This window comes from Neolamprologus brichardi, chromosome 4, assembly GCF_056152115.1.
Source record: "Neolamprologus brichardi isolate AB-2024 chromosome 4, ASM5615211v1, whole genome shotgun sequence".
Classification (NCBI taxonomy): domain Eukaryota; kingdom Metazoa; phylum Chordata; class Actinopteri; order Cichliformes; family Cichlidae; genus Neolamprologus; species Neolamprologus brichardi.
In genome coordinates this window covers 2,768,381-2,791,540 of record NC_142107.1, presented here as the reverse complement: position 1 = coordinate 2,791,540, position 23,160 = coordinate 2,768,381, and the positions used below count along the sequence as shown (strand labels likewise).

At 44.3% G+C, this 23,160-nt stretch overlaps 1 protein-coding gene across 3 annotated transcripts; it reads left to right on the top strand.

The window, feature by feature from the left end:
• The first annotated feature begins 1,514 nt into the window (after positions 1–1,514).
• tcf20 (transcription factor 20) lies at positions 1,515–21,896 on the top strand. 3 transcript variants are annotated; one of them, XM_006797922.2, is made up of 6 exons: positions 1,515–1,679; positions 9,192–17,628; positions 17,885–17,978; positions 18,115–18,178; positions 18,335–18,435; positions 20,411–21,896. In XM_006797922.2, the coding sequence occupies exons 2-6, from the start codon at positions 10,420–10,422 to the stop codon at positions 20,413–20,415; spliced, it is 7,473 nt and encodes a 2,490-aa protein (XP_006797985.2). In that variant the 5' UTR covers positions 1,515–1,679; positions 9,192–10,419; the 3' UTR covers positions 20,416–21,896. The 3 variants fall into 3 exon arrangements, with proteins under 3 accessions (XP_006797985.2, XP_035766738.2, XP_006797986.2); XM_035910845.2 differs by lacking the exon at positions 1,515–1,679 and adding an exon at positions 6,676–7,240 and having other exon boundaries at positions 18,115–18,164; XM_006797923.3 differs by lacking the exon at positions 1,515–1,679 and adding an exon at positions 6,676–7,240.
• The last annotated feature ends 1,264 nt before the right edge of the window (positions 21,897–23,160 follow it).

Below are 23,160 nucleotides of genomic sequence, written 5' to 3'. Positions count from 1 at the left end.
TTTTCTTGATATTGTTCTGCATATCCATAAAGTAAACCTGTTCTCTGTGCTCTCTGAATGCTTTGTGAATCCATGTGTCCACATATTTGATCCACATAACTCGACTAAGCTATCATAAATAGAAAAAACAGTTGCTGTAGTCAGACAACCTTAATAATATTACTAATAGTTCAAAGATTATGATCATTATTCTCATATCTTCATGGGAATTATTTCTCCATATATATTAGTGCTGACCCGAGAATGAATTACAGGGTAGGTACAGTAAATAATACAGCAACCATAATAATCGTATAGGTTGAACTGTATTAGCAATGTTTATCTCCAGTGCCACAACACCCCCTCTCAACACCCCCACTCATCTGTATTTCTTTAATATAACATTCATAAATTTCTCTGTGTATTCTCCTTTTCCTGCAGGCAAAATGTTGCACCTTCTCTTCAAGCATCGTATTTGTTTGCATTTGCTGCAAGCCGCACACAACCTGTCAGCCTTCACCCGGGTGACTCCTGTTGTGCATCAACCTGACACGGATCATGGCTCCGTCTTCCTGACTAAACTCTGTCATGCGTGCATCTGTGTGCCACATCCCCACATGACAGCTGCCACAGGGGTTGGGAAGGGGGAGGGTTAGTGTCTAAGGTCACTGTAGCCTCGCACAAGGAGCGTGTGAAAGCTTGTGTTTTGTTACTGTGAGTGGGCCTGCGTGCGAGGTGTGCCCGCTCTGTGTTCGGCGTGGATGACATATCCGCAGAATGATGCTACGTGACGTGGCGGTGCGGACAGCTGCACGTGTACACGCGACATGTGCGTGATGTCGTGCGGGACTGCATGTTATCCATGTATGTGCACTTTTTTTTTTTTTTATCTCGGTGCACACGCGCGCGGTCACCGAGAAACATAGATCACGCAGACAGATAGGGCAAGAACCCCCAAGGAAGAAGAGCGGAGTCATAAAGCACAGGGGCCAGCCGCGACTCACAAGGACAGAACACAGATGATGATGGCACCATCAAATTTAATGGGCTACGGGAGAAGGTGGGTGAGAGTAGAAGAAGAGGAGTCAGGAGGAGATGCTGAAAGAGGAGGGACTGTGAGGTGTGCAGACTAAGCAAAGAGGACCCTCAAGACAAACTGGCTTAATTGAGGCAATCACTCTCCTCCACTTCACAATCTGTAATATGGCTGATTTGAATTATGATCTCAATCTGTCCCTGAGAACCTCGGCTTCATGATTTACCTTTCCTTGCTCATCTCCCCCCTACCGACACACACACACACCCTACCCCACCCACTCTAGAAAACCATTGCTTCAACTTGCTACCTCAAGCTCTGCACACTTTCAGTTTTGCTAGCTTGGATGCTGATGCCAGGCCAGACTCACCACCTCTTCTTCCTCTCCCCCCTCTCCCTCTTCCTCACTATCCCACCCTCCCTCCTTCCCTCTCGGTATCCGTAGTGATTGGAGGCAGGGTTCGGAGGTTGCTAGGAGACGGGGAGAGTGTGGCAGCAGGCCTCAGTGTGAGAGCGAGTCGTGCTAGAGCGCCGAGGGATGTTAGGAGAGAGCGCTCCCTGCTGTCCACTGCTTACCACTGCTCACCACTGACAGTGCTGTGGATCCGTTCAGTGCCTTAAACTACCTCTCATTTTGGTGAACAAGCAAAAGGATCAGAAACAGGTGAGTGCAGACGTATCTCTTTGTTTGCGCGAGAACGAGCAAATTTAGAGTGTGTGCTTTTACACTGCTTGTGCTGAAAATCACTGGTTCGATGGGGGGAAATCACCTTAATGTTGGTGGACAAAGGGAGTACTGAGCATGTCCCTTTCAGGGGAATTCTTCTTTGCATCATCAGACCAGACTGTTAAGGTCACAGATTCAGAGAATTGCTGCTGCATTTCAACTGGGCTGCATCATACTCTTTGATCTGAAGGAGTTTCACTGAGATTGTGAGAGGGTCACCACACCTAGGAGCAATCAAGATCTTATTTCTCTCTGTCCTCAGAAATATGTTCTCAGCCATACATTATCAAAGCATCCCCACTGTACTGATATAACACTTAATGTCCGTGGGACACTAATTGTGATATTGTAAGACACTTGGGACGGAGAAGGATCAAAGACTGTGAAATTGTACTAGAGCATAACTTTAGAAGCATGCACTTCAAAGGGATAGATGGACACTGATTATATAGATATATAGATATATATATATCTTTTTCAGTCCACTGCTGAAATGCAAGGCCAGCTCTTGAGCATTAGAGAACAGCTGAATGTTTGTTGTATGACTCTGACTCCATGTGGTCATCAAGGAAACTGCAAATTATTGCTACCTTGGGGCAGATCACTAGATGCTGATGTGTGAACCACATGGATGCTAATGTAGCCTGGGACCCTGCCATGTTTTCAGTAAACCTTCACGTATGAGGTGCCAAATATTTTCGATTTTTAAAACCAATTGTTATTCACGGTTTTGCAAAATTAAAGCCAATTACTCTTACTAACAGAACCTTCAAATTAAGAGTGATTTATTTTTAATGTACAATCCTCAATGCAAACAAATAAATATTAGCTTACATATTTCAAGCAATAGTAACCAAAGTGTCATACATAGTACATTTGTCCTCTCAGAATTGGCTGCTCTCTTCTGGGAACCACTGACTCTAAGAAATGTTATAAAATAGTCAGTAGGCAATAGGAACTTTCTAATGAGTCTCCTGCTTCTAGATAAAGGTGACACTTGAGAATGGATTGTATTCAGAGCGAGCGGTGAGAGCACAGTGCAACCATCTATTCTCTGCATGTGCCATTGTTATAAAGCTAAGTTCCAGCTGAGCTTTAATTATCCATTCGCTTGCCGTAATGGCATTATCTTGTCCACATATCTGAGCTGTAGACCTTCTGTATGCTTTGATGTACTTAGTTTTGACGTTTCAAGGGAAATTTAGTGGAAATAGTGGCTCAAATTTCTGTAGATGGTGTCTAACGTGCCTGTTTTGCTTCTGTCAGGCTGCAGTGATGTAGTCGGCTTATGGCTCCGTTGTCGGATTCATTCCAGGATCTGTAAAATCTCAATCTCCACTGCAAGCATGTAGTGTGCTTCAGAGGATTTCAACTGTTCGCGTAACAATTGATATCAACCTTGTTTTTTTCTGTTTAAAATACCATTTTAAAAAAAATGAAGTTAAGTCAGAATCACTGCAGTCAAATCAAGATTGTTAATTTCATATTTGATGACATGAGTCTGTTACAGGAGCTTGTGCCCTGGAAAGTATAAAGTGTACTGAGCAGAGCAGGCATCACTGACAACAGGTGTGATGTCAGTTAACACGGGTACAGCGTGAAAGGAGGAGTGGTGGGTTGCATAGCGGCTTGCAGATGAGTAGCACCTGTGGACATGCTAAAGCAACTTAAATAGTGGACTCTGTATAACATGTGCCAATCTGATGACCGTCAGCTGATGTGGGCTGGCACTGAGATTAGCTGATCTTGACTTTGGCCTGCTCAAAGTGATCTTATGCCCAATTTCTTTCTTTCTTTCTTTCTTTCTTTCTTTCTTTCTTTCTTTGGTTAAGAAACATTATTAAGAGATAAAAAACAGAAAGGCCAGCCTGGTCACTGGTCCCTGTTTAGCATTAACCTGCGCTCATTGGAAGTCATTTTCAAGAATAAACAACATAAAGAAAATATAAATATTCAAGGATGCGTCAGATTACATTGAACTGTATTCAATTACTGAGTAAATCTCATGTAATTTTTTCTAATTAGTAAAGTAAAACACTGAATAAAAAAAGGATATAATTTCAAAGAGCTATTAGCCTTGTCATATCTTGACATGCTGTGCAGTGTGTCAGTAAAAAAAACAACAACAATAACTGAGGAAACCTGTGGAAGTGGAAGAAAAAGAAGTGGCAGGCCAAAGAAAAGTAGCTGAACAGTATCTGAAATTCATATCTATAAGAAATACAGGAAAAATCCTGCAGACTTGAAACAAGATGTGAGAGGTGCATCTGGGCCTTCAACTAATCCGTCTACTGTTCACTGAACCCTTATCATAAATGGTCTCAGTTAAAAAGGCAGTGTTTAGAAACAGGAGGAAAAGGCTGAGATATGCAAAATCACACAAGAACTGGATTGAAAATCAGCATCAACAATTCTGATGGAGTGATTAATCCAAATTTGATATTTTTGGTTCAAATTGTCATCGATCTATACTGAGGAGTTCAGTAGAGAGGGACATCACTGAGTGTCTACAGCCATGGTGGAGGCTCTGTTATGCTTTGGCTCTGCATTTCAGCCAGCAACGATGGGGATCTTGTCAGAACTGAAGGAATTACAAACATGGAAAAGTACCATCAGATTTCGATCCACCATAGAGTACCATCTGGAAATTGTCTGATTGGCCACTGCTTCATTTTCCAGCATGACAATGATCCCAAACACACAGCCAGTGCAGTGAAAGCGTACCTGGATAGAAAAACAAAAACACACAATGGAGCACCGTCACTGATGGACTGGCCTCAACATTACTGACGCAGTGTGGGGTCATCTTGACAGAGGACAGAACAAAAGGCAGCCAACATCCAAAGAAGCGCTTTGAATGTCCTTGAAGAAGCCTGGAGAACTATTCCTGAAGACTTCTTAAGGAAGAGAGATCAGACTGTGTTACAGCTTGTGGTCATCCCAAATATTAACTTTCAAAGACTGCTAGAATTGTAGAGATTTTTCCTTATATACAAGGTTTTCATTTATGTGTGCAAGATCCAATAAGTCGCTGCACCTGTTTCCCATTGTCCAAGCAAAAATTAAATAAACGAGCGGCTCAGCGAGTGAATGGGTGGTTCAAGACTTTTGCACACTACTGTAGTTTAGATGCACTGTTCATGAGTTAAAAGCGCTGGTTGTCATAAAGAAAGATGTAATAAATGTCACAGTTCTAAGAATTAATCATCATATAATGAAGCAATCTGTCACAATGTAGCTATAATTGGATAACATGTCTCCTCACAGGTTATACAGGTTGATTATCCCAATTACATGTAATCAGAATACCCCCCCCCCCCTCCCCAGCCCCATACATATCATATGTTTAAGTATAATTATCATTATTAAATATACGATGATTTAAATTGAATATCTAAAGAAAGTTTCATAAGTTAATACAGGTTATGTGGGTATAACATTTTAATGCTAGGGGCTTATTTGGCTTATTCATATAAGTGTATTCAGTACCGGTTGCTTTCTTTACAGCTGTGCCTTTGACACTCGTCTGTACAAGATTTAGTGACCTTGTACATGATGGAAAGAGTCTGTGTGCATCCCAGCAGGCGCTCGTGTTGATTGGATAGGCCTGGCTAGGCTGACTTGCCAGCCCAGAGTATGAGCCCTTTATGTCGCCTCTCAGCTCTTTCAGTTCGACTTGGTGGCGATGCAAGTACACAACTGCTCGCGAGCGATTCGTGCTTGAACGTTTTTCTTTTACCAGCAAACAACAGTGTCTGCATGAAATCGTTCATAGAAGGGAAAAAACACACACACACACACACAGAAATGTAGATACGTAGCCTTAAAAATTATCCACAGTTAAGGCTCTGTGATGCAGTTGCTATGGCAACTATGATAGAAATAGACGTGTATCTGCAAGGGAATGAAATGTATTGAACTGCTGGTTAGAAAAAGAGAGGTTTTACCGTGGTGATTGGCAGGTTAAATGAGTGGCTGCATGCGGATGTGCACGCTTGTGTGCAAACGGTGCGCTTGTGAGTTTCAGACTGGAGTTTTGGGATTGTGTTGTGCTTTGCCAGTATGTGCGTGTGTGTGTTTCCATGCATGTGGTGAAAGGAAGCGAGAGAATGAAGAGAGCTGCACACACACACACACACACACACACACACACACACACACACACACACACACACAGGCAGAATGCGTGTTTGCATGTATGACACACTGCAGTATATTAAAAGTGCAGCACCATGGATGGAGGGCATAGGGCACGTAATTATGATGGCAGGAGAGTGTGAGTGGGTCTGTACTGCACTCAGTGGCCCTGTGTGAGAGCAGAAAAGCTGAGGCACAGACAACACAATAAATTTAATGGGAAAAGGATTGTTTGTAGCACCTACATTGTTGTCCCGGCCATGATGATATTCTGAGTCTGTCCTGTCAAACATTAACCAATGGCTACATATTATTATCATAATGACTTAAGTGGCTTTTCTTTGTGCCAAAACAGGGGAAATACAGCTGCACTGTGTGTTTAATAGATCTGTTTGAGCATTAAGAGACCACTGTGAACTTCGTCCACTGCACTGCAATCTTCCTCTAATACAGGCGCACCTCTTTGCTCACAAATTGCCTTTCATTTGTTGCCTTCTTCATTAACCTACCATTCCATCCAGCCCCGTCTCCTCTCCATGTTGCCTTTGTAGCCATGGTGCCTTCATCAGGCTAATTCACTTTCACTTGAGATGAAATAAGAACAAAGGGGCAGAGGCAACATACTCAGACACACATGCAAAATTTGCCTTTTGCTATATTGGGATAGTCTCGGATTTGATTGTAGACATAGGTAAAAATCAATGAAATAGCAAAAGCTTGAGAGAGGGAGGCAGGGAGGGAGGGATGTGATGGAGAGAGATGAGGGAGGGGGTGCAGGAATATGAGTGTGTATGCATTTTTAAGGCGGTCTTTCTGTTGCAAGAAGAAGGGAAAAAAACAGTAGTCCAACAGGAAAACGAATGAGTCGAGCTACTGATGAAGGCATGCAAATGCAATTTAGTGACGGAAACTGACGTCTAAAAGCTTCGCGTGCTGATGGAGGCTCGTGCGAGGGCAATGTGTTTAATTTTACTTCGAGATAGGTGGAATCACCTAAGCGGTGTGTGAAAGAGGGGGGAGAGAGAGAGCGAGAGGCGAGGGAACAAGAGGGGAGGGGGCGGGGGTGTATGGACCTCGCTGGTTACGGGACCCACAGGCACCCCGATTGTGCTCCGCTCTCATCATTTTTTGGAGGTGAGGACAAAAGAAAAAAGGGGGGATCGGAAGAAAGGCCCGGGATCTAAGTGTCGTGACGGGGCCCCCGACTTCGCCGCCGCTGGTCGGGGTTGTCTGGACTCAAAAGCGCTGAGGGAAAAGCGGCGGAGGAGTCGACTCTAGACTGGGGTTTCCTGCCACAGCAGCGGGATTGTCACAAAACAGCCTTTCACTCTTCGAGGGGCCTTGTATTGCTACGTTTTCAGGTATCTACAGTGTGTTAGCTAGCCTGTCTCTGAGACTTGCCTCTCCCTGGCAAACGTTAGCTCTGTTTATTCAAGAAAAATATCTGGCTGCGTGACGGCAATTTTTTCTGATGCAGTGCCCACACCAGGTCTCTTATTTATGCTAGCTAACCCATTTACTCACAGCCCCACTGAATAATGTGAGGGGGGAACATCTGCACCTAATCACTTCTCTTTTTGTGGCTAAACGCTGCTTGGCTGCCCCTGTTCCTTTAGCCTGCTGTAACTACTCTTTTGTGCAGGGTCTTAAATGCAAGAAACGCAAATTAGCTGCCTTGCTACAATGCTAACTAGAGGTTCTAGCTTAGCTAGCTCTCAACATATGCGGCTAGCTTACAATTTTAATATGCAGCATTTGAGGTATTGTTGCTAACGCTAACCTAAAGGAGCTAAAAAGAAAAAAAGAGGCAGCACTACATGGCTAATTGTATTGCGTATACCTTGCTACTGGCTAATATAGCCACTAAGGTTGTGGTGCAAAAGCCTGTGTTTTGTTGATGGCAGTCTGAGACGACAAATTGTCCAGATAAAACGGAGCTAGCGTTTGATAATTATCTGCAAAAACATTGCGTCTGCGTATCAATTAGGCAGCCGTGCAGCTGATTGACTTGCTGACAGACTGCACTGAGCCAGTTTTTATTATTGCTGCTGCTGCACTGCTGTCTGTGTTATGAATGCTGCCGCCTGGTCGTGCTCGGCGAGCTGCTTTGATTAATTAATAATCTGTCCATAACCTAACCGTGAGCTCACAGAAGGATGGAAACCAAGTGTCTCCACCTAACTTTAGCTGTTGCTCTGCATCGCCGGTGTACCTTAACTGTGACCCTCGGAGCATTTGATCAGACCTGTTTGATGGTGCTGTATGGTTTGACTCAATCCGATTGACACGGTGTGATCGGTTTGTTTTGCAACCTCACATGGTCCCTAGTCATTGTCATGTTTTGCTTGCAGCTTCTAGTGATGCCCAATAATGTTGCTCAGTTAAAGTCTCCACAGTGGGAGAAGCCACCCAAAGTTGTTTTAGGGCCATTAACAATTTTACAGTGTATTAGAGACATACAATTGAGGCTTATGTCACACATGACAATTAAAGGCACTAACCCCATAAAGGCGGCATCGTCCCTTTAATTATCACCCATAACAATTAAATCCTTTAAAAACAAGTTAAGCACATTAAGGTTAATGGTCTCCTTTTCTCATTTTAAAAAGAGGACAGATGGACTGCTTCTGTCTTGACTCCACAGGGTTGGTTGTTTACCTGTGAGGATGAGTATTTTGTTGCCTCACTCAGAGACTGTTGATTACCCTCCTTTCAGCCACCAAGCCTGTTTATCAGTCACAAGAGACACCTTAAGCATGCATTGTTAAAGTGTGGACCAAAGTAAAAGCTGTACTCGCAGAGAATGATAAAAGCGAAGCGATGATACGAGACCAGAAAGCCTTTTAAGCAGAGAAGACAGAAGTTGAATGAAATTGCTTGTGCAACATTAAGTCAGGTTTAGATTATTGCCCTTTTTTGCAAATGCATTTGCAATAGTGCAGCGTAATATTTATGCGGCTGACTGGAAAATAAAGTGCACTTATGAGAAATGCTGAGATAATATGTGACCCCAGATCAATCATTTGAAAATAAAGTATGAGGGTTTTTTTGTTAGTGTTACGTATATGTTGTATTTACCACTGAGTCGTTGCAGTTAATTAATTAATAAAGTAATATATGCAATATATAAGTATAAAACTGTCAATTAGCCCAAAATGCATTTTGCTATTGCCCTGTGAGCACAGTCAGTGCACTGCTAGTTATAAATATTTAACTATGACAACAGAGCTTTAGCAGGAGGTATATTTAATAAATGTTGGCGCATTACGTCTGCACGCATTTGATTTATCTTTTCTTTTTTTTCGACAACAGGTTTTTTTCTGGTCAGCAGTTCATGGGAAATGAACACATCTGCATGGAAATACAGAAGAGAAACAGAAAACAGGAGCATGAATTGACTCAACCTGAAGTGGAATAAATGGATTACCCTCCTTTTGGAAAACTGTTGCCATGGAACTAGGTAGAATTAAATGATGGTTGACAGAAAAAAACAAAGGTAAGATGGCTAAGTGCTGAAGACTGAGGAAAGCATCAAGATGTGCGGAGGCAAGGAGAGAACGGTCACTATATAGGGATCAAATACTTCTACAGTCCAGATGATTGCATGCAGTTGCAAAAAACTAAAAAAGGAAACCGGCATCCAAAAAGGAGAGACCGAGAAAACGAACACCTGAAAAAGCGTTGGACTCGGTATCCAAGAGCCGATGTGAATATCCATGGAGCGTTCGCCTCTGGGATGATGTTGAGTGAGGGTCTTGATTCAGACCACTTGATTCCATTACTGGAGTTTTTGTCTCACACAGGTGTGAGTCAAGTCCCAGCAGTCTTACACGCTTTGACGAACTGAAGGATTGCCGCGACGGAGCACAAATTGATGATTTTAATGAGATATTTTTTTGTTTTTTTGTTTTTTTCCATTTTGCAAGACCGTGTTGGATCGTAACACCGTTTAAACCCAGAAATAACTCTGCCTGCTTGAGCTGTTATTAGTGTGGAGTTCATATGCGTAAAGACATTTAAGGTTGAAAAACTCACATGGTGATGTGGCAATCATCCATATCTTTTGCCTGTTCGGTGCCAAACTGCTTCAGCTTCATGGGAATGACTGCTCATTGTTAATCTTCTTATTTTTTTTGAAGTAGAAAGCTGCTTCACGACATAAATCTTAAAGAAGAATCTGTTTTCTAAGACCCAGCTGTTAAGTGAACATTTTTCCCCGTTGGAAAGTACACGTTCACATTTAAAAAGTACAGTTTTTGCAGTTTGACCTTTTTCCAAAACTGGAGATATCATCCTAAGTTTAACCTCCCGATCCACTGCTGGCACTACAAAAGTGATTATTACAGCTGCAATATATACATATATGTATGTGTGTATGTATTGCTTTGCTCTTTGGTGGATTTCAAAAGCATTTCTTTCTTTTCCTGACAGGCCATAGACTCTCTCTTTGTCATTTATTCCTACTGTCATAAGCCTTCCAGTTTCCGATCGGAATCATTCCCTGATATAAACACTAACAGATATTTTAGTTTTCTGAACAATGCAGAATTTTCCTAACAGTCCAGTTCCCCCCTCTCTCCCCCCTGGGTTCAGTGGGAGGGGTGGAGGCGTACCTCCCTATCCCCCACAGCCAGCAGAGCCCCAGATATCCCCGAGGATGACAGATGATTATGCAGGGATGCAACAGCAGAGCCTGCACAGAGGCCATCACCACCCAAGTCAAGCCAGCCACATGCTTGTTTACAGTGCTAGAAACAGAGGAGCTGTGGAGCCAACACCAACACAGGGTAACATTCACAGTGGCAGCAGTAATAACCCTTACAGGAAAGAGACCATGGATTACTATTTTCCAGTGGGTGGAAAGGACAGGCACAGAAGGGGAGGTATGGGCTACGGGGCAGGTTTTGGGTACCCCAATATTGATGGACATATACCTCACCAGTACCGGCATCCCGGATCTAGCTCTGCACCGTCATCTGGCCTGATGTCGCCATATCCAGTAGACTATGCCTCTAGTGCTGGTTCAGGAGGAGGTACTGGAGCGTTCTCTCCCTCTCATCAGTATAATATGAGTCAGAACCCTGCAATGCAGCCAGTGCCAGGTTCTCAGATGCAGCACCGCCAGCATGGGCAAACCTTCCCAGCTATCCATCATGGACAGCAGCATAGGAGCTATCCGCACTCTGGACATAGAATGACCCATCAGTACCCGCACTACTCTCCCCAGGGTGGCGCATCCACGGGGTCATCAGGAATGTACAGCCCCCCTCCACAGAGATATCTCGACGGGGCTGCCAGCGCTGGGTTCGATCCCAAAGTCAACAGTTCTCCCAGTGTCAACTCCAGTTCAAACTCAGTCTCCAGTTCAGTTGCTGCTAACAATGTGGGGCCAATGGAGAATGTTCAACAAAGTTACCATGCTTCAAATTATCCTGGATATTCCCCACAGACACATTCACTTCACAAGCAAGCCACACTACAGCACCGCAACTCGCAGCACAATTTAGGGATAGGTTATGACACACCTCTCAAGATGCAGGGCCAGTCTCCAGGCTCTGTATATGCTAAACATCATCAGGCCTCCAATCCCAGTATACCTCAGCCAGCATCCCAAGAAATAACCAAATCGCCAATGCATCCTAATGCGCAACAAACTCAAATTAACCAAAACTTTAGCCCAATTTCCAATCCCTCTCCAGCTGCATCGGCAGTGCACTCCCCCAGCTGTAGCTCCTCTCCTTCCCCTTTGATGGGTGTCTCAGAGGCACATGGAACCCCCTCAGGTCATGGTCCTTCACATCCTCCTACATCAAACCCTCGTAGCAGCCACGGTCATGGTAGATTACTGCAGACTATGCCTCAGTTAAGTCCCACACCCAACTCTAATAGCAGCATCAGTAGTTGTGGTAGCAGTGGCAGTCATAAACCTCACAGCATGAGTGCAGCCGGAGGGAGCAATCTCCCTCCAACAGGCCGCAGTAAAATGGGGCTAGGCACGGGAATTGGATCCCGAGACGAAGCTTCTTCTGTTTATTCATCCTCTTCAGTTGACAAAATGCAGGATGCCGGCTTGAATAGTCTTAATGCCTTGAGCTCACAAGTAGCCAATTTACCAAACACAGTTCAGCACATGGTCCTTACTGACACAGTGCTTTCACCTAAGAAGAAAGAAAGCGGGCAGATGCAACAGGCGACGTATAGCGTGCTCCCATCGCAGCCGAGGAGTCGCAATGCAAGCGCAGCCTCAAGCACCAGCACGGTCAAAGATGGAAGTGCAGTAGGGGCCGGAGATGGAGCCAGCATAGATGTCGGTGTGGATGAAGACTCCTCATTGTTGTCAGTCGAAGGCTCCTCAGGGACCAAGGTGGAGCGAGAGGAGCAGTTTTCTGAGGGGGAACATGGGAGAGTGAGGCAGATGAGCGGTGCAAGCAGTGGATCTGAACCAGCTGGCTCTCACCCTCAGTCACAGAGCCAAAGCCAACCGCAGACTGGACAAACATCAAATGTCAAAGTAGTCACCTCTGATTCATCAAAGGATCCAGTTGCCTCTGAAGCGAAGGCAAATGAAGCTCATATTCCTGCTTCATCGTCATCTCCATCCTTTGTGTATCAGTCGTCAGAGACTGGCCCAAGCTCACATCCAATGCCTCCAGTTTCCTCATCCCCCTCATCCACTTCCTCCAGTATTCCCCCTCAGCCAAACTGTGTCCCAGAGTCTGGGGCAGCATACAATGACCGCAGAGGTGGCAATAAGAAGACACTAGAAATTAAAAATGAAGTCATTAAAAACGAAAGCGAAGGTGTAGCTGATAAAACCGTGAAAGGCAGCAGCCAAATGCAGCGGGATGGGGAAGTCGATACACAAAATGGACAGGACAAAGAGAATAGGGTGCACTCCACATCCAGATTACACAGTAACGAGAGGGAAGAAAAGCACACGTCTGAGGAGCAGCAGAACGCCAGTAGTGTTGGAGTGATTGTTTCCGCTCGGTCTGAGGGAAGTCTCACAGAAAAAAGCAAGAATCCCCAGGACAACTGTATAGAAGAGAAACACTCACACTCTTATTTAAGAGAGTCGAGCAGTCATAATGGCGATGAAGGCATAGACCTCAGTCTGTATTCATCCCATTACCAGAAATCAAACTTTGGACGGCCTCATAATCCTTCCCAGTCTGGCCCGCATAAGTATGGCTACCCTGAATCAACATATGGCTCAGATTTATCCATGAAGATCAAAGGGAGGCCTGGCCCAGTGGGTGTGATGGATTCAAATCCAAGATATTTAGGATACCAACAGTCACAACCTAGTTTCGGACCTGTGCATCAGAAAGACGGTGGTTCTGTAGCAGAGGCCTTGGTGAAGCGAGGCCAGGGATCAGGGGCTAAAGGTCTCGATGAGAACGCACAGCTTCAGCAATTCCCAAGCCTTTTGCAAGAGGTCCTTCAAGGTTACAATTTAGATCGTCGCTATGGGAGACCAGAACAGGCATTTTCTTCACATCTTCAAGTTCATCAGCAGTTTCAGTCCAGACACCCATCCTATGGCATGGCTGAAGGTATGAGAATGCAGAGTGGAGCAACTGAAGGTTCAGCTCAAATGGGTAGCGCTGGAAAACCCCAAAGCCAGCGGCATGGAAGCGAGCCTGATTTTACCGCAGAGCCTCAGTCCTCAGTGAAGTCAGAAATGTCAAACGCTAAGATTATGCAAAATGCTGAGAAAACAGAGGTGGGTGTGTCCCAGGGCCATTTACCACAGGCCGAGTCTCAGCAAGCAGCAACAAAACACATAAACTTAGCTGACTACTCTCTACCACCGAGAAAAGCCTTATCTAATGTCTCCACTCCATCCTCTGCTGTGCAGGAGCTCCTTTTGCAAGAGCCAGAGCCACTAACCGGCAGCGGTGGTCAAACTGAGCCTCAGAAATCATCAGGCTGCATATTAGCCCCATCAGAGCGACGCTCTGTCATCTGTGATGTGTCGCCAAACCGACGCAGCACACCAGAGAGGGACAGAGAGAGCGACAGGGAGAGAGAGCGGGAGAAAAGTCAGAGTGGAGCTTCTGTGATTCAACAGCCATTTTCCTCTCCAGCAGCAGCAGCCAGTGATCTAACTAAAAAGGATACGGGAGAGAAACAGGTAATGAAAATGGAAACTGCATCAAAAGAGACTGGGGTGGAAGCTCCAAATTTGCAAACTGAGCAGCAAGGCAGTGGTGGGGCTAATGAGGCAGACGCGGAGTATCATTCCAAGTCGATCCATTCATCAGTTGTAATGAATGCTGACCCCTATAGGCGAAGTAATGTTGATATTCCCCCCTTGCCTTCTCATCCTATGAACACTAATCCTTTAACTTCGCCGTCAAGGCATCAGCCGTACCTTCACGGCGTTGATCTGTCAGCTGGCAGCAGCAGCACATTTCCTGGATATCGATATGGAGATTCAAGAGAGGGCAATATGATGTCACGCAGCAATCCTCATTTTCCCTCCCACCATCCATACCACAGTCTGTCACCTTCAGCTCAAGCCGCATCTAAGCTTCAAATGTATCCTCACCCTCACGGCCCTCCTCATCACCATGAAATGAGTGATTGGGTAAAAGCGATGAGCAGGCCCACCAAGGAGATGATGTTGCAGCCCAGCTTGTCCCCTGGAAGACATAAAGTCAGCCAATCAGAGCAGAGACAGAGGATGATCTCTCAAACTGACATGCCAAGTGAAACGCACGCTGGCAAACCTTCCCTCCATCATCAAAGCGCCTACTATGACATGAAAATGTGGGAGTCGACACACTCCGGAAGAGAAGGTGTTCGAATGATGGAGGGGGACTACTTCAGAGCGCAGCCTCCTCCTCCTCCTCCCCCACCACCTCCCACTCTCCTTCCTCCAACTCCTGTTTCACACGGCCCCGTTCTGCCGCAGATGCCTCACGGCCAAAATGCCGCCGAACCTGAGGTCTCAAGAGTAGCCACAGAAGAAGCCAAACATCCCTGCCCACCTCCTCCACCCAGCTCCACCAAGTCTCCTGCTGACGTGAATTCCACCCAGCCACAGGTGCAGCATCAGACCAAAGCCGGGGGCTCCGGAGACACAAATCCGCTAATATTACGGAGGAGAGTTCGCTCTTTTATCTCTCCCATTCCCGCCAAAAGGCAACTCCAGGATGTGTCTCAACAGAGGGCCGCCACAAATTCACATCACTCTCCTGGGGCCCAGTCTGAACCTGGCCATCACAACGAAGATGACTCATCCAGTTCAGATATTCCATGTCCCAGGCTCTCATCCCCTCTGCCAAGAGAGAGCACCTATTCCCAACCTCTGTCTCCATCCAGTGGCAACACTAAGGCTTTGCCTCCCAGAAAAGGACGCGGTTTGAAACTAGAGGCAATAGTGCAGAAAATCACACCAAATATTAAAAAGCCAGCAGGCCATGCTGATGATGAGTCAAATCATTACCCAGGCTTCTCTCACTCCGAAATACCAACATTTAATGACTCGCAGGACCAAGACTTGCCACATTTCCCCAGGGTTCCAGGAGGGGACGATAGTTACATGGATGAAAGTCACTCATTAAACGACATGATTCCCTTTAGAGGGGTCGACGAAACTGGGCCTCTACCTCCATCAGCTTACCCATGCGATCCCCACCAGACGTCTCAGCCCCTCAAACAACAGGACTTTGACTTTGGATTAGGTGCTGCTGTGGCATCGGCATCTGGCGACAAGGAGGATTTCGCTTTGCTCGGACCACTGCCGCCTCCTCCACCTCTTCCTCGCCCGGTTCAGGGTTCCCCACCTCCATCTTCGTCTGCCCTGTCAGACATTCAGCATTTCACCAACACGTACCAGCAGCTTGAGACGAGGAGGGGAGAGCAGTCTGCCGCTAACCTTCTTCGACAGAAACTTCAAGAATCTGGCATGGGATTCGATGATTATCCTGGCAGCGACTACTATGGCACCACTCCGCCCCACCACGGCCAGGCTCAAGGGCACATGCTCAACAGGCAGCATCAGATGTCCTCCGGTAGGTCCAGTCTGTCACCACAAGATTCAAAGCCGCTAGAGAGTGTTGTGCCTAAAGGCTATTTCCCATCTGGCAAGAAAAAAGGCAGGCCTGTTGGGAGTGTGAATAAACAAAAACGGGCCCAAAACCAAGTCCAAACACAAGCCAGCGCTCAGTCTCAAGTCCAAACACAGAATGCAACTTTGAGCGCTTCTCCAGCACCGCCCATTCCAGCTACAGCTGCTCCCACAACTCCACCAACAATGCAGACTACCAACAGCAGCAGCACAACAACAACAACAACAACCACAACAGCCCCGCCAGCACCCCCTCTGCCAGACAGTAAAACCACTCCTCCGCTGGCCCCACCTGTGTTAACCCAGGTAGTGAAGGTGGACGTCGAGAGCGAGGACACCCAGCCGGAGATCGAGGTCAAACCTGTGCGGCGAAGACGCAGAGGCGTCAAAGATGAAGACGAGCCCCTGGAAGCAAGAGGGCGGCAGAGGAGGAGGCGTCGAGGAGCGGCAGCGGCAACGGCCTCAGTGGCCAAAGACGATCCAGATACACCTTTAGGCGCAAATAGAGCTTTTGCGGATCCTAACAGAAAGGGCTTGTTTGTTCCCCACATACACGTGGAGAAAAAAGTACCAGAGATTGGGGCGGTGTGCACCATTGTGAACGCTGAGGAGGACAAGATGAAAGGAGAGCGCAGCGCAGTTGGAGGGAAAGCTGGTGGGAGTGGAATTGAATGCCTCCTGACCTCGGCTCTTTCCTCTCAGTTATCTAGGAGAGACAGAGAATCAGAGAAACGGGAGACGGACGAGGTGGAAACTACACTTCAGTCAGGAAAAGCACTTCCTTCATCTGGCTATGTTGTTTCAGGCCCTGTGATTACGGAGACCAATCACTCTGGCCGCCTGCTGTGTTGCCTGTGTCAGAAATGGGCAAATTACAAACACCTCGGAGATCTCTACGGGCCTTTCTACCCAGCTGAATATGCTGCAAAGCTCCCCAAGAATCAGCCCCAGGTCAGGCAATGTCAGGCAACCACAGGCACAAACAAAACAGGACCAAATTCAGACGTGAGCTCAAACCCTTTGACTACAATCCAAGACACACAAACACAAGATGCTCAGTTTACCAAGCCCTCATCTGAGAGCGACTATGCCTTCAATCTGGATTCAAACCCTGCTTCTCTTAACACTACAGTCAGAACTGCTTCTCCAGCTGGGAGGGAGGAAATGATGACGCATGTGGCTGACAAGCACAGTAACGCTGCCTCTTCTTCTTCCTCTTCCTCCTCCTCCTCCTCGTCCGCTGCCATTAAAACATCTCTAACCTGGGATATGAATCTGGATATCAGACCTATCCCTGAGCTTAAGAGAGAGCCAGACCTTGAAACAGACCAGCAGCAGCCGCCGAAACAGCAGCCTGCAGATGAAGCTCAGCAGCGACCTCAGCACAGAAAGCTGACCTCGCATCCCCGTTTCAAAAGGAGACACAAGTCGAGTGAGGATTCCCCCAGAATGGTGCCAGCCAACAGTAAGGCCTCCCTGCCGTTCCAGCCCCCTCCACCGGCCTTGGATTCCCTGGGACCCTTGGCACAGCTGGCACAACTGCCTCAGATGCCCATGGATCCAGAGGAGCTGTGGGTCCATGAAGGATGTATAGTGTGGACCAGTGGAGTGTACCTTGTCAATGGGAGACTGTATGGCCTGCAGGAAGCACTAGATGGCGCCAGAGAAACAGTGAGTTGTACATATTTGGCATTTTTGGGGTGGGGTGGAGGGGGGGAATTACAAATTTATGCTTTTTATTTAAATTTATGTAGGTTTCACTGCTTAATAAAAGCACACTTATACATGCATGTTGATAAGACACCCAGTACTGCAGTGGATCATGTACTATACAGTATATCAAGTGTGCTTGCTCATCAGTTTTTTCAGATTGTATCTGCCTTTCTGTATCTGACGGTTTTTATGTATTCATATCATCTTTTCTCAGTCCTGCTCATACTGTGAGATGGTTGGCTCAACCCTGGGCTGCTACAGTAAAGGCTGTACACTTCGCTACCACTACTTATGTGCTATTGAAGCAGGTGAGTGTCTGCATTACTGCACAAGTGCACTGGAAATAGTAAGGTGATGTGAAAGCCTGTTGTTGGATTTAAAAAAATAGAAAAAAGGTCTATGGCAGTGTTCTCAGAGTCTTGAAATTCTCTGTCCGTTTGTCAGATTGCTCTCTGAATGAAGATAACTTCTCGCTGCGGTGTCCGAAGCACAAGGTAAAGAAGGAAAGGTTCGTTTTCTTTTTGTAATTCAGTGCGATATCTTACTTTTCACGTCCAAATCGGTGCCTGAACCCTTTGTTTCTTTCAGGATCTTCAGTCTTCTTTAATTCACACTTTTGTCTCGTCCTGTTTTTGTTTTTTTTTCCCCTCTTCCCTTCTTTCAGTTTACCCAGAGCATCCGGCCTGCCAAGTCAGTGTACCTGGAGCAGTCAGAGAGAGGCTGAGAGAAACAGGGAGGAGGAAGAGACACAGGAGTCTGGAAGCTGTAAGTTTACAGCTGTATATGTAAGATACAGTAGTGTGCAAAACTCTTGAGCTATGGTAAAATGATAAATGGATGCAATGCAATACAGTCCGACCACTTTTATTCTTCTTCTATTCAAAGCTTTTCTTTGGACGATGGTCACCTTTTCACTGTTCTTTTGATTTATTTCCTCCTTTCTTTGTTCCATTTCCTAAAGGACAAACTGCACACCGCCCTGAGTTTATGACTAATACCTCATCACCTTGTTGATGTTTCGAAATACTTTTTTATGTCTGTATTTTTTTCTCTTTGGCATATTCCACAGATTCCACTTTTTAGCAACAGGCTGCTAGTAACAGAGTGCCCAAAGATACATTTTAAAAATTGCCTTTTTTAATGTCTGAATGGTTCATAGGTCAGTGTTAAGTACTTAAACACAAAAAAACCATTTGTCTGAATAATCTGGCACAAGAACTGCACTGAATATGAGTAAATAAAACCAGCCAATGCTCAAGAACACTTTAAAAAATTAGTCTGTCTCCTTAAACACAAAATTAAAAGAAAATACAGCGATACTGTTTACTTTTCTTAAAATGATTTTCATTCTTCAAACTTTGTCAGATCTCATCCAAAACCATTTACATGTTTACTTCTTTTAAAAAAAGCCTCTTAACCTTTTAAGACCAGTCGTTGCAAAAATTGCATAAAAAGCACTTGCAGCAGCAAAAACATAATATTCCAGAAACACGTTTTGCCGATCTGATCAGCTGTTTGTAACACCTCCTGTGTTGGAAAAGGACGTCAGCGCGAACTATTGCATGTCCGCCATTACCTGCCCGAAACCAGAAGTGACGTCATTTTTGCGAAAAATGTAGGTTTCTTTTTTTAACCTCCAGGGCCTTATAAGCCTATGCTGGTGTTTTTAAAAGTCATGTTTGACTTTATGCTTTTCTGTATAGTTTCTGGGATTCTTAGAAATCAAATTGCACTGCTTTAAATAGTTTATTTTGATGCACATGCTGGGGTTTTTTGCAAATTTGCATTATAATATTTATTTTCGTTTTTCCTGCAGTATATAAAAATTGGTGTATCTCAAAAATAAAACTATTAAGACACTCAAAATGAATTTCCTGTTGTTGGAAACTATTTTGTGCAACTTTTTTGTATTTACATTTTTGAGGGATAAGCCTCTTAAATTTCTCTAACTAGAAATATATGTAAAAACAAAAACGATTTTCAATTTTTTTTGTAGTTTATTGCACTTTTTTTGCAATTTGTGTAGTTACTATGCGCTTAATGCATATATATTATTAAAGTTTGGGATATAATGGTTGTATTGATGTATAGCAACTTGAAATGCTGCCAGAAATGGCACTACAGCATGTAAGAATATAAAGATAAGCTCTGGCTCTTGATTCTATGCTAGGTCTTAAAGGGTCAAACCTCGTAGTTGTCACATTGTGAGCTGTGTGCTAGGAGCAGTCATCTATATGTAATCATGTAGAAGTGGATGTTGGTGTATAATGTTACGTTGTCTCGCAACCAGCTCCAGTGTGAAAGCCTGCCTCAACAAAGGGCTTCAGTTACCACATAGAAACGTTCAAACACATGCTGCATTTTATTTTTGTTTAATTATTAAAAGATGTGGAGACACTTCTGTCTCATTAATGGATGGATTTGTTGCCTCTGGCTCGTTTATACCTTCTCTGTTCATTTAAATTCCAAAAAGCAACACAGCAGCCACTCTTTGTTGGCAGGTTTCTTTGAGTAGCATTGAGGGAAAAAAATCATGTAGCTCTCGCACTCCTCCTCCTCACCTCACCTTAGTGGCTGTACTTGTGCCTGTCGCTGCCTCCCCCTCACTCCCAATCCAGCCTGTCCTCATGGAAACTGATGCCTCTCGTCTCTGTTTTGTACAACGCTGCTGGCATGCTCAGGTTTTTCGAAACTGCAACGTATCCTCTTTGCTTCATTATGCCTTTTCTTTCTCTCCTAGGTTAGTTCGGGATAGAAGACCGAGAAATGTGAAAAAGACTGGCCTGTCATCAGCGGCTGAGGACAACAAAAGGGAATGTACAATTTCTCACCAAGATTCAGCATTATTTACATTTAAGACAATGGAGGGAGAAAAATCATTTTTTTAGGAGAATTGTTGCTCTTTACTTAAAAGCCGGAAAAAAGAAAAAAAAAAAACAACAAAAAAAACCCCCATGGACATGCAACACAGGGGCATGGAGCTACAAGAAAAGGACTACAAAGATGGAAGTGGGATGAGATAAAACATCAAGACTGACAGAGGAACTAAAGGAACTCTGCTATAAAGAACAAAAGAAACAACCTTCCTCTCTAGGCTTACTTTAATTTTCCAGTGACACCCTTAGTGTTTAACTCATGCTTATCATCATCATCTGTATTTTCTCTTGTTTTTCTTTTGTTTGCTTTGACATATTGGGAGCAAGTTGGGTGATAAACCCAAGAAAGGAGAGAACTTTGTATCCTCTCACAATTAGTATTTTACCTTTTATGATATTAGGATGATCACAGTTATTATTTTAGTCCTCATTATTTTGTAACCTCATCAGTATTTACTCATGGAAATGAAATGGATGTATCTCATTTTATATTCAGTCTACGCATTAATTGGATTTTTTTCCTCATTCCTGGAGAGGGGGGAGCCAGAGTGATGTTGTCTGTAATGTCAGGGTCATGTTTGCCACAAAGACATTATTGCCTTGGAGAACGGACATCTGTTGCCTTTCTAAAGTCGTGTATGAGTGAGCAATTGAGTGCGTGTGGAAAAACTGAAAAAAAAGAAAAAATGCTGACTTCTGGGTCTTTGATTCCATTTTTTGGTCCTTTTGAAAAGTGTTCTTATTTTTCATCACCGGGGTTTTTACGGTACAGATAGTATTCACGAAAAACGATGGACACAGTCTTATTTTTCAAGTACAAAAAGTTCATAATGTGCAAAGAGAAGGACAGACGCTCGTAAGAGGAGCAGATAACACTATGGACTAAAGCGTGTCTGCCATCTTTAACCACGCCGGCTGGGAAAAGGTGAAGGACGGACACTGAAGAGGTTTTATTGGTGTGGAACTGCGTACTGGATGCACGCGTTTGTAAGACGTTCGTGCAAAGTTACGTTCGACTGACAGACGTCAGACATTTTTGGAAGCGAACTTTGGAGAGGGTGTCATGTGAACGAGGGCGAGCCTAACCAAGTACTTTTGAATGGTTTCAAACTTCTGTGACACGGCAGCATTCTAATCGGGAGATGCAAAATCCATTCAAAAGAAGCATTGCCATAAAAATTTAAAAGTGAGTCGTACATGGTGTTGTCTTTATCATTTTTTATTGTTATTCTTGTAAAAAAAAAAAAAAAAAAAAGGTCAAGCTGAAAGACAGTTACACTATCAAAACCATGCTGTATTAGAAACCTGTCAATATGTATATGAATTATGAATACACTTAAAAATGCTTCACGTATGTTCCTCTTCTTATGCCTGAAATATTTGTTTTCGCATCTGTTCCTCTGGGAAACCCGCCTGTTTCAAGTTCGTCTAACATGGTTATCCCCCGGTTTTTCTCTCAATTTTTATTACAAATCAGCCGTTCTATCTCTTTTATGTTCTCAGTGAGTTCTTGGAAAATAACCACATTAGTTGTAGTCATTTCTGTACACATGCACACTTCCTTTCTTGTTTCTTCTTGACTTTGGTTGACTGTGAAATTTAGTGCCATACTAATGTAATCAGACAGGTTTTAGAAGATGTCTCAAATGGTTTGGGACTGTAATTTCTAACACCAGCAGTTGCTGGACATGGAGACTGGTCAAAAAGGGGGGAAACATGTGAACCATTGTGTGCTTTAATACGACTCTCCTGAACTCTGGATGGAAGTCCATCTTCTAATGCATGTTTTTTCATAGTAATTAAGCTATTCCCCACCTCATACCTTGTAGATAAGAGCGCTTTCACTCAGGGACACCACTCCCATCAAGATGGAAATGTTCAAAGTGCCCTCAGTGTAGGGGTGGAGTATTCAGGACAGTTCTAAGTATGCTAATCAAAGGGTGTTTTTTTTTTTTTTTTTTTTTATGTTTTTCAAGAGTATTGAAGTATTGCTATGAATTTTTGGCTGGTATTATTTTCCTTCTTTCATAAAGGTTAGTCTAGTGTATCCTCTGTTAAAGGAGGTATTAAAGGAAAGCACCTTACCTTAGTATGTAGAGAACTCCACCGGCTGTTTTATGGCTGCCACAGATACTTGCAGGTCACTCAACTCATGTAGAACCTTCTTAAGCAAACTGACTGTCCAGCCACACTGCGTGACATGTCAGTTACCTGCTTTGTATGATGAAGTGCACCTGTGTTGAATCGTATGCATTCGTCATTTAGGTTTTTCTTATGCGACTAAAATAGTTAAAATACCTAACACTGGGGAAAGGGTTGAAGGTTAAAATGGTATATATGAGATGGAAATATTGAGTGAAGTGGGTAATACTGGGTTGCTAGATAAATGGTACACATTTGCTAAAAGTGGTGATAATAATAATGGTTATTTTACACAAAAAACATCAAAGTCCAAATACTGAATTAAGCTGAAAAAGTACAGCCATGCAACACTTTAGCTAGCTTTAGCTATGCTTTAGTTATGATTACATAAGCTAAATTATATCAAGTACAACATGGTGAAATAGCATGATCTAACAATAATGGCTAACATACCTAACAGTAGCTAAAGGAT